General features: G+C 39.5%; 1 protein-coding gene across 2 annotated transcripts in view; it reads left to right on the plus strand.

Moving 5' to 3' along the window:
• The window catches only part of LOC122844370 (protein turtle homolog B-like), a 96,074-nt gene that overhangs the window by 60,987 nt on the left and 22,949 nt on the right, over positions 1 to 12,138 (plus strand). For both annotated transcript variants that reach the window (XM_044139731.1, XM_044139732.1), the window contains 3 exons: positions 3,539 to 3,714; positions 5,688 to 5,914; positions 10,123 to 10,207. In XM_044139731.1, coding sequence (XP_043995666.1) covers positions 3,539 to 3,714; positions 5,688 to 5,914; positions 10,123 to 10,207 — 488 coding nt within the window. The remainder of the gene's footprint in view (positions 1 to 3,538; positions 3,715 to 5,687; positions 5,915 to 10,122; positions 10,208 to 12,138) is intronic.

Genomic DNA, 12,138 nt, shown 5'->3' on the forward strand with positions numbered 1-12,138 from the left:
TGAATAGATTCAAACCGAGTAAAGGAAAAATGTTTACAAGCAAACTCCTAAACGTCCTCATGAAATGAATTGTCTTGACTTGGAGCATGCTGGCTGCTTTGTGTTAATTATGCCACTGACAGCTCACAAGTAATCCACAAAACCCCTACAAACAAAACTAAAAACAAAAGTTTTTATTGGTCTATAACATGATTCTGAGATGCCACATCTTCAACACAACGATGAACAGAAAATTATTTAATTGATCATTTAGCTACAGTGGAGACTGAGCCTTCATGACATCACACCTGACCAAATATTGAACTTGGTAATCAGGAAAGTAAATAACTAGCTCATTATTGCTATTTCTGCTGCTGGACATTGACTCAGAGTAACTTTGATGTCTGAAACCTGAATGTCCTACAAATAAACTGTGGAGCAAAAATGATGAAAGAAAAATCCAAGTCTGTCTAAGCATTTAGGTCATGTGTCAAACTCAAGGTTCGTGGGCCAAATCCAGTCCACCACAGCTTTTTATGTGGCCCTCTAGATTCTAGACTAGACACTATGTTTACTTAAATATTACCTTATCAATCAAGTCAGTGCCGTTTGAATCTGTTTACTGCCAAATTATATCAATCAGTCCCTCCAGTTCTTTTTTAGGATTATCATGGAAATTCACAAAAAATTAACAAATCTCTGCACTTTTTTTGCACTAATAATTTGGAGTTTATTGCAGATTTTTCTCAAAAATGGTCAAAACCTTTCTTGCTTGTACAAAATAGCTGCCTCAGCCTCAAATGATGTCAGATTATTGTCTATAATCTGTACGGCGAGTAATAAAAAGTCGCATTTTAAGAGAAAATCTTGCAAACATTTCCAAATTAGTACCACAAACACTTTGCGTTTTATTGCAAAAAATCACAAAAAGAATCACAAAAGCCTGGAGGGACTGAAAATATGTTCAATAATGTTTTAATTTTAAGAGTTCATGAATGTTTTTAACAGTTTGTGAACAGGTTTTATCAATACGTTCTGGCACAACCGGCCCTTTAAGAGCATTTATGATCTTGATTTGGCCCAAAACGGAAATGAGTTTCACACCCCTGATTTAGGCTATCAGCATTGTAACACAGTATGTGTAGCTATAATTATGTGGTATAAAAAAAGAAGTCCTAAGCAGTAATGGTAAACTGCAATGCATGATAATCAAGTCTGATTTGTGTAAAAAGGGAATATATTTAAAGTACAAGGTGACAGAGGTGATGATTCCTGATTCAAATGTGCTATAAAAAAAAAAATCTGTCAAATCCTAATTTTATTCTGGTCACTGCCACCCATCATGTTTTATTAATAAAGTGAAGTAACCAGAGAGCAGAACGAACAGGAAAACAAGCAGACAGCGGCTTTAATTAAAGATATTCATTCTGACAGCGAGCCTGTGTGATCAGCACTCGGATGGCCGGTGTCACTGCAGCCCTGCTGTCATTTAGAAGAGCCTTCAAAACGCCGTGGATGGATTCCTGCACAGCTAAATTTGTCACACCGCATCATAAAAGATGGGCATTGACTCGGAAAAGTATTCACGCCCCTTGAATGTTTCGTTTTTGTTACATCAAAAAAAATACATAACCCATAAATGGTATTCAAGGGAGTGAATATTGATGCAATCACTTATTTTATGTTAGATATTTTTATTGAACTGTGATTATTTTGTTCAAATCAGTTTTCAATTTGATGTTAAAGTTTGTTTGTTTTTTGTCAAAAAGGCCAAATTGTGTCGATCACTGATCATTTGTAAAAGCAATGAAAAGAGTAAAACCTCCAAGGAGGTGCTTTTTCATAGGCACTTTACATATATTTACATATATTTCATTGGGAATTTATGCCTCAGATCAACACAAAATAGTGTATTATTGTAAATGTCAAGTGGAAGGACTCATGGTTTTGAAAAAGTTGCTTTGTGGCATGTAATATGTACCAGATCCGCGCATGTTGACTATGAAAGGCTGGCCCATCTTTCATTACTCATCAGTGAGACCTCAATTACTGTGTCTTTCCAAAGACTTAGTTCTGGACTTTGACTGGGCCATTCCAATATATAAATCTTGTTTTAAAATCTAAATCATTCCATTGTAACTCTGGATTCCTAGGATGGATGTCCTGCCGGACGGTATACCTCTGCCACGAGCCTCAAGACTTTTGAACGCTAACAAGATTTCTTCACGTATTTACTTCCATTAACTTTTTCATGAACTTTGACCTGCTGTCTTGTCCCTGTTAAAGTAAAGCCTTCGCACAGCATAATCCTGTCACCACCGAGGTTGGTGTGCTTAAGGTGTTGTGCTGTGTTACTTTTTTTCTCTTATGGTTTCCTGTTAACATTGGCTTTCATATTGCCTTGAGGTCCATTCTTTGGCACAAATTGTTTTTTAGTCTGAGCTTTACTTAGACAAATTAAAGAAAATGGGCCTGAATGTTAATGTATTCTCCTGATTTCAATTTGTAAAAATAATAACAATAAAAAAAACTCCTTCTATCTTACATTTATTAACTACTTTGTGTTGGTCTTTCACAATATCATCTCAATGAAATGCTCTGAAATGTAAAAGATCACGAGATATGAATACCTTTTCAAGGTGCACTACTAAATGCACTGTAAAAATGTAAACATGATCACATTTATAACCTTTTAAAACTGTACTCCAAGCGGTTTGTATATTTCTAGCTCCTGTGATTGTATACATTTATACAACCCTGTATTTCTTTACAGTAAATAAGTGCTATGGATACAGTTGCAAAGTTATTGCATGTGTGTAGTTGTGTGCTTCAGTTGGTGATGGAGATCATTCAGTGTGAGTGTATGGCATGGCCAAATGGCAAAATGCAAAGCTAAACGCAGCATGATGTAGATACTGTTAGCTGGCTGCCATGTTCTGAATAAAGAATAAACTGTATTAAAATTTGAATGTTTTAGTGAATCGCTGCAGAAAGAAGGAATCTTCCAATGTAATTGACATACTTACTGCCTCGGCAGCTGTTAGCTGAAGCTAAGCCCAGCAGTCTGCAGTTTGGAACTGAATCACAAACTTAGCATAAACGAGCAGTGGCCTTGCTGCTTATTGTGCCAAGCTGGTCGTGAATCAAGGAGGCAGACATGGTGTGTTACACACAGGTTACCATGGAGGTACTTCACACCTAACCTGACCGTGTTGCACATGCAAGACAAACAGTTGTCAGGTTTGCTGTTTCCTGTACGCATTGACCAAGCTAACTGCTCTGGAAGTTGATAACTGTCTGTATATGGCAGCCATGTTGGATTTTACAGTCAGGATCTTCTTCATTTGTAATCATGGAGTTGTTCAAGTGTAACACACCAACAGGGTAACGTATTATCAGACCCACTTTCCATCAACTACCCAACAGATGAAGTCATAGTCAGTTTCTAAAGGCATCAATACGTGTTGGACATATGAACAAGAGGACCACTGATTTTACTGTCCTTTTCCCCCCATGCCATGTCTTCCTGTTTGTCCATTCACATTTCACTTCTGCTCAGGCTGAAGAGGGAGCGTTTAGGTCCACACGACTGGGTTTCCATACCAGTACCTGGAGGCCAGGACTGGATGGTGGTGCCGGGCTTGGAGCCAGAGACAACGTACCAGTTTAGTGTCCTGGCCCAAAATAAGCTTGGCACAGGCCCCTTCAGCGAGGTCGTCACTGTGAACACTCTAGGTGAGTAGAACAGCCACTCACTGGGACGAAATCCTAAATTAATGTGACTTTAGAGGCTGGGTGAATACAAAAGCAAGTAAACCACCTAAGTTTAATTGTTATAAGTCACAGTACACTTCTATGTTCATAAAAATTATCAGGTAATTTATTTTTTACCTGATAGATGAGTGAGTGCTGCTTCTGTAAGGTTGCTCAGAATGCATTTCTGTCTGTGAAAGGCGCTTTATAAAAAAATTGTACTTACTTACTTACTTACTTACTTACCTGCCTACTTATCTTCAGTGCTGCTCAGGTCTGTATTGCTGACCATGTGACTGCTGATCGAGATTTTCAGAGCAGCTGCAAAAGCAAACAAGTTGGAGTAGCATAACTTGCCAAAAACTAATGGTGTGGAGTATCATCTCTGCTACCTGAATATTGAGCTGTTAGCATGTTATGATGGTTGTGTGTGGCAGTAGTATTATACAGAAACAATGTCTTTAGTAAGAGCTCTTCAGATGTGTTGCAAGCCTGACCGCTAGTTGAGATCCTTCCTGCCCACAGCATCACCATCCACCATGACTGTGTGAAGACACTTGGATGATATGAGTTATGATAATATAAAATTTTTCCTCTGAAACAAAATATTTTTAAATTGAATTAAATTTTAATTGAATGTGAGAACTGATATTTTAAACTCAGCATCTTGTTCCCAGTCAAAGGACTTTTTAATTTTTAATTTAATTTTTTTTTTTACAAAGATTGATTCAGGATTTCTATTGCTTAAATCTAAAGTCATAATTACAACGGCTTTTTTAGCATCTTAAAAGTGATTGTTGTTCTTATTTAGTAAAGGTGTCCTCTTGTTTAACCAGCAGTTATCAGAGTAACTGGCATGGGTTTACTTATGGGTTTAGTTTGGTTATTTCAGCTTTGAGGTGAGGGTTGCTAATGTTGCTCAATCTAAGTGCAAATGAAGCTGTCACAGATTATTATTCAAAGATAAGTGACATGCTGAAAATGGAGATAACTAACCGCGCTGCGCCACTTTACGTGTGAGCCAAGGAGGAGAAACCCAGAGGTCAAAGCTTTCTGCTGCTGGGTTGCTCCTTCTCTCTCTTTCTCTTTCTCTCTTCCTCTCTCACTTAAAAGCATTCCATCCTTCATCTCTAAATAAATAAAAACAATCAACAGATTTCATATTCCTTGGTTCTACTCAAGAAGGAACCAGTGGAACTGGTAGATATGCTGACAATGGAGTCTTTTTTTGGCCTCTAGACAATTTTTATTGCAGGATTTTGAAGTGGAGCTGTGATTCCAGACACTTGGTTTTGTTAAAATGCAATATTGTAATTAAAAAAAAAATTCAAATGGTAAAAGTAGTGAAGTCGCACCTTGAAGAGCACATGCTTTGTGTAGGACCTTCTTGAACCTTGCAAAAGTTTTCACACCCATTGAATTTCTCTTGTGTTATGCTACACTTATAAACTACAGTCAATTTAATTGGGATTTTTGTACTAGACCAAGATGAAGGAGTGCAATACTGTGATATGAAAGGAAAATAATACTTGACTTTCCTATATATATAAAAAAAAAAAAACATCTTTAAAATATGGTGTGCGTTGCTATGCATTCCCACAGCTTCTCTGACTGGAGCACCTCCTTCCACAAAAAGATTTCTTTTTGCAACTTCTTCCATTTTTTCCACTCCTATGTGTAAGTTAGGTTTCTGGAGCATATGACTACAGACGCTCTCACCTGAGATATGAATCTCTGCAGCTCCTCCTCACATGGAAATCCCAATAAAAAAAACAAAGTTTTGTGGTGCAAAAGTTCAAAGCAGTGAACTGCACGCAGCCAAACCCTTCTCTCGCTTCATAATTTGTGGACTACTGCGCAAACATTTTGTCGTGAAATGTGGAGAATTGTAACGAAACAGAAGCTTACCTCAAGAAAAATGTAGCCAGATCACTGATGCTGATATGCTCTTTCAGTATTTCCTACAAGTACCCCTGAACCATTGGTGCTGCTTACCCCACCACGGTGCCTCACAGCCAATCGCACGCAGCAGGGAGTCCTGCTCACCTGGATCCCACCTGCCAATCACACAGCACCTGTCCAGCATTATGTAATGGAGTTCCGTCTGGGGGAACGATGGGAGATCTTGGATGACAGCATTCCTGCAGGAGAGTTGGAGCTGCTCGCCCGAGACCTTATCCAGGTAGAACACACCCCAGGCGCTCTGCCAAATGCTGACTGGTTGTCTTTTCAGTGCTTAGAGGCGATCAGGGTTTTTTGGGGGGGGATTATGTTTCTTTTGCCTTCCTTTTGAGAAGTGACCACATTTACTCAATGAGATTAAGATCCAGTGACTTTTCCTGCTCACAGATTTTTGAGTCGCCTTTTAAATAATTTTTGCTTTGTACAATGTTGCTCAAAAAAAACATATATCTGTGTTGATGTTTTTGGGCTCAATTGTAAGGAACTTCAGTTCAGTTGTTTAAGAAGTATCAGCTCCTTAAAGAGACAGAGGCCCAATTTCAAGACTTTAATTTAGGAAATCAAATATCTTTTAAGTCAGGGTTGACATATGCCACATTTTTAGAACAACTTAATTTAAAACAGTTACTTGATAGTGCTATAAAACACACTTTGAGTGATTCATGAGAGAAAATAACTTTGTGCCCGTCTACTAATGTCGATCCTTGTCCTTCCTAAAGAATTTCCGTCTGTCTTTTCTGATTTTTCCTTCAGTAAAGGGCGTTTTTGTTGCCCTTCTTGTCAAAAAGACAGTGATCTAAATGCATTTATCTCCCTGTTTGTGCAGAAGCTCTCACCACTACTCGCTGCTGATGTTAAGCAAAATCTGCATGATTCTAAAACACACTCTGCAAGCGGAGATCCTTTTGGATCGTGATCACTGCAGCTGAGCTTCTCACCCTAAAGCTCTTGGTGATCCAGAAAACTGTGCTTTGAGCTGTGATATTTTTAGCAGCAGTTAGCTTAAAAGTCAGAACCTTATGACACAAAGAAACCACGTCTGCATGACAAGACTTTTAAACACATCTGTCCCTCTGTTATAGCAATCAGTCTGCTAATTAGTCTGAGAAATTGATTTGAGCCAATCATATAGTAATATAGTCATATAGTAAACTCTTTAAGCTAATGAAGGGTTTTCATTATTAGCTGATAAATATTTGTGAACTTTCTGAAGTAATGCAGCGTGTTTTCTGACTGTGTCTACAAGTTGAAGTTGTGATGTGGGGCCTATAAGACGATCACTACTTAGCCTCACATGTCGGCTCACCACAAATAAAACAGTTTCATTAACACTACCGTGTTCGGTGCAATGATACGCTGTCACATTCGGACCGGTTGCCATAGTAACAGGGCAGGTGTGCACAAGCCGATTAGGCTGACTCTGTGGGCTTCAGTGTTACGGTTTAGTTCTGGATCTGTGTAAAACGTGCAGGGATTCTATAGATTTTATCTCAGTAAGACATAACACTAAAACATGAAACTAATAAATGCATTTTAACAGAACGCTAAAGTAGAAAAAAGGCAAAGAAAGAAAAACCTTGAGCGTAAAATTGGTGCGCTCTGAGTAAACGGTCGTTTTGTTGCAGCCCAGGGCCGCTGCAACATGTTTGGGCATCTTTCTTTAATCTGGCTGCCACTTTCAGGTCCACAAAAGTGCTTTTATTTCTCCTTGCTCTTCCTGCAGACACCCACACACACTTCATCTCTCTTGTTGCCTCACTCAAACACACACATTACACCTGGGTTGTGTAACTTCGCTGCTGTGGATTTTGTCCTCTGTGGTCAAAGCGCTTAAACAACGAGGTTTGTTCAGTCTGCTATTTTCCGTATTTGCGTATGTGTGAAAGTGAATGTTTGCACTAATCACATTGCTCAATCTGTCCATCTGTACCGACAGCTCAGTGTGAAGCCAGCTGCATTGCAAAGTGTCTTGAAGCAAGTAGTAAACAGGACGACCCGAGTTCATCGAGTCGAAAAAGATTAAAATACGTTCTGTACTTCCATGTGTGTTGTTTAGACGTGTGGTTCATCTGCTCCTTTAATTTCAGCCTCTCTTCTCCGCCTTTAGCACCGCTTCTTTTCCAGGTGCTTTACGTGGGAATGACGTGACGCCTTAGAGAGAAGAAACTCCCTTTTTTTTTTTCTCCTGTCATTTTGGTGCAAACTTCAGACTCTGACAAAAAGACTGAAGCTGCCAGAAGAAACGCACTGATGGATGTGACTTGGTGCACAAGCAGACCGGTGATGGCTGGATTAAAAAAAAAAAAGAAAAGCTGGAACATCATCCAAAGCCCTCTATGGGATTTCCATTGTGGCATCACTATTGTAGTGTTATTAGGCTGTTGCTGGGGTGTTGGGCAGCCAATCAGAACAGTGAGTGAAGGTCAGCAGATATGCATTGGACCGCATTACCAGCACATGATGGAGTCTGCTGATGGTCATATTATGGATTTGCCTGATTTTTTCTGGATGCCTGGCACTCTGATATCTATATGCAACACATGCTGGGAAACTGAATAGGACGGCTTCTGATGAAAACCCTAACACAACCCATATCGGCCTCTGCCAAGTCCAGACACTTCTGTATGACGCAAATAGGAGCCTTTTTTTCTTCCTGCTGACCTTCACTCGCGGCTTTAGCCGGCACAGTCCAGCAACATATATATATGGCATTACTGAGTACATGTAATTAATTATTTTAATCTTAATTGAAAAGAATATGTCGACAAAATAAGCAACATTTTGAATTCAAAAACCTCTTTTGCTGCTAAATTATGTGTTTAGCACTGAGATGCCATTTTAGGCTTGAAGAGCTTCGCTGATAGACCAACTACTTTCAACACAACATCGCCGTCTTTTCCAGCGTCCCATCAGATTGTTTTTGGAAGCAAAAACGAACTCCCAGTGGGCCAAGAGAAACAGGTTTTTGTTCACTACTGTTTGCGGATGCTGATTGTTCGTCAGAATTATGGGCGTACCAGAAACGCATGAATACAAAGTTTCTTGCTGGAGCTCTTGTATAAATAAAAAAGCAATTAACGCTGTTAAAATTTTGTAAGTCATTATATATAACTTATATATATATTGCATATGTCTGTTCTGGACTATTCATTCACTTACCTACAGCTAGTGTGATTGTCGACCAAAGGTACATCCTTATTCAGTCTAAACCAAGGAGATGACCAACTCTTGGAGGTCACAACCTGAATGCCCCCTGACCTTCTTCCTGCCTCATCACATATCCGATAAAGACAGCAGAAGGCTTTAGTGGGGGTCGGCAACCCGCAGCTCTTTAGCGCTGCCCTAGTGGCTCCCTGGAGCTTTTCCAAAAATATTTGAAAATGGAAAATGGTGGGGGTGGGAAATATATTATTTGTTTTAATATGGTTTCCGTAGGAGGACAAACGTGACACAATCATTCTTAACGTTTTCCAATGCTATGAAAATGTGTAGAATAAAAATTACATTTCAGCATTTCCGTCAACAAAGATTTGCGCCATAGCCTGTGACACGTTTCTTTCAGCTGGGTGGGGCGCGAGGCAGGTGGTGTGTGGTGGGCCCTGGAGAGCAAAGGGGAAAAGAGGAAAGACAGATTTGGTTTTTTGGTTTTCTGGTCCAATATGGCTTGTTCAACATGTTGGGTTGCCGACCCCTGGCTTCAGGTACCTCAGAGGATATTGAGCGGAGCTAAGAAGCTCATTGGATTGTCCCTAAACCTTCCTGGATCTTCTTCAGGAATGGGGCTCTGAGCAGGAGTGTGTGTGCATGGTTGTTTGTCCTGCTTGTCTCTGTGTTGCCCTGTGATGCACCAGCGACTTTTCCAAGGTGGACCTTGATTCTCACCCAGTGACCACTGCAGACAGACCCCACACCACCCCACGACTCCACCATGCTGGTGTAGACGATGGATGGACCGATGCCTCTGAACATTTCACAGTCTACTCTCTCCTTACCCATGAACTTATTGAAATGTTTCCCTCAGACTTTCTGCCTCAAAGGCTGAACTTAAATTGTTGTTTATATCATCACACTTAGTTTATCTGTTCAATCTTTTTGTCAGTATTTACTTTCTACTCTTTATCTACCAAGTGAGTTTTCACACTCATGCTATAGATTTGATCTAATATCTAATTCTGTTTCATGTAGTTTGTTATGCTCTGAAGTGGCACCATTTTACCTATTAGTACCTGGATGGTAAATGGACTTTCAGTTTTTGTGACGGATGCAATAACGTCATTGTCTTTTGCAGAGCGAGCTTCTTATCAGGTGGCTGGTATAGTGGGGAAAAAAACAGAAGTATTTTTAGCTCTGTGGTTGTTTGAAGCCTTTAGTCTGATCTGTTCTGCTTATTTTAACATCCTGACGGCTCCTCTGTTCTGCTCCTCCCAGGAGGCCTGGTACGAGTTTCGCGTCACGGCCGTCATGGACGACATGGTCAGCGAGCCCAGTAACGTCGTGGGAGTGTCCAGCACAGGTAAGTTCTCACAAGGTGCAACATGCGAGAACTTTCTGTGGTTATTTCTGTATTCTCCAAGGCAACAGGATACTTGAAGGATTCTGCATCACAATGCATTAGAAAGTGCAGCGCCGCTCGTTGGCTTTCATTCGGCTCACCCCCTTGCCTGTAACGTCTGCGCAACATCAGGCCATCCTTGGATCTCTGAGACAGAGATTGTTGCTACTTATGCATTGCACACGCAGCACCTTCAACTTAACATTTTGCTCTATCAGCGCTATTTAATTAAGAGTCCACTGACATGCAGACTCTTTCGTGGCATTCTGATAAGTATGACATCATCAGTTTACCCAGCATCCACTGACCCTTTGGCTTTCTTTAAGCTCAAAAGAGAAATAATTAGAAATCAGCCTATTTTTAGCTGCACCGCTGATATCTTTCTGAAATCGAGCCTCAGAATGTGATGCGGCGCCCCTGCAAAGGTCACTGAGTACACATCGTTTGGTAAAACAGCTGTTGGCAGCTAATACAGAGACCGTTGTCGCTTTCATATTAGGCCTCTGCTGCCCTCTACTGGTTGTAGTTGGGGAGCTTTCAAGTAGTCGTGACCAAAACCCACTGAACATTCTTTGTTGATTCTTACACATGTCAACAATTTGTCCCCCCCGCCTTATATCTAGTAGTGATCTGCGATGTTTTTGCCGATTCAACATGTTACAACATCAAGCTACACCAGAGATCAAAATAGTGTAAACACAACATAGAAGTATTCACAGTGTTTGGAACGAGGGGTCTGGGATAGTGATTAATACTTATTGTGAGCTTTTAATGGCTTAGGCCTGCAGGCATAATGAGGAAATCCACAGAGAGGGAGGCTTCTGCACCGTCCTGATTGGATGATCATTTTCCACCTGTTTCTTCCCAAGAGTGCCCAGATTTCTCTGCTGAGCTTCAGTAATCTTGGATCACGCATTCAATAAACTGACATCACTGACAAACCCATTAAACCAACAAGTGAAGGACAGGACAAAAGGTGTTCAATCAAAATCGGATTGCAGGCGTAAAACAATTCGAGAATCGTCGAGAGTAAAAACAGAGAACCAAACACAGTTTCAACCTTTGTTCAGGGCACACCAAGATCTATTAAATATGTCCATATAAAAGCAGCTCTGTAAGCAGGAAAAACAATAATTGGGTTTTATTCTGTGGATAGGAGAAAACACAATTTAACAGTAGAGTGACTTGGTTGTCTTAAAATACAGTGGAATGTGCTGAAAGTTGGTTAAAATAGACTTAGACATGACAGCAAACATGGCAACAAAATGTTGTTGCTTGGCTACCGGAGTACACGGAAAATAATTTTACAAAGTAAAAAATAATACTGAAAATCTATAAGTTTGACTATAAATGCATATGCATTTATTTCAAGTTTTACTAGTGAAGGTAAAACAAAAAATAAATGAAATAATTAAAAACACATTCAGCAAAACTCTTTCTATTGTTCCATTTCATAAAATGTTTAAGTTTTAAAAAGAGCCAGTTTCAATCGATTAAGTTTTAGATGAAGAAATATGCAGAAGGAACATAATTAGGATGAAAAATGCATTCAGATTTTACATCATTCTTTGAAAAGTAACTAGAGTAATCAATGAGTTTTAAAAATAAGTAATCAGTAAAGTAAACTGGATTACTGTCTTGAGGAAGTAACCAGTAATTAGTAACTAATTATTATTTTCAAGTAACCTGACCAAACTGGTATAAGAGGTGAGTTGTAAAAAGACTGACTAGCATGACTTGTTTTCAATGTTGGGCAAAAGAAAGGTAAAATGTTTTTCACCAACTTATAAATACTGCACCAAAACCTCAAAGTTTTTGAGAAGGAAAAGTGTTTATAGGCATTTTTAGTCTTTTTTTGAAACTTTCAACAAAGTTTTTTTTTGTTTTGTTTT

Source organism: Gambusia affinis, linkage group LG15 (assembly GCF_019740435.1).
Source record: "Gambusia affinis linkage group LG15, SWU_Gaff_1.0, whole genome shotgun sequence".
Classification (NCBI taxonomy): domain Eukaryota; kingdom Metazoa; phylum Chordata; class Actinopteri; order Cyprinodontiformes; family Poeciliidae; genus Gambusia; species Gambusia affinis.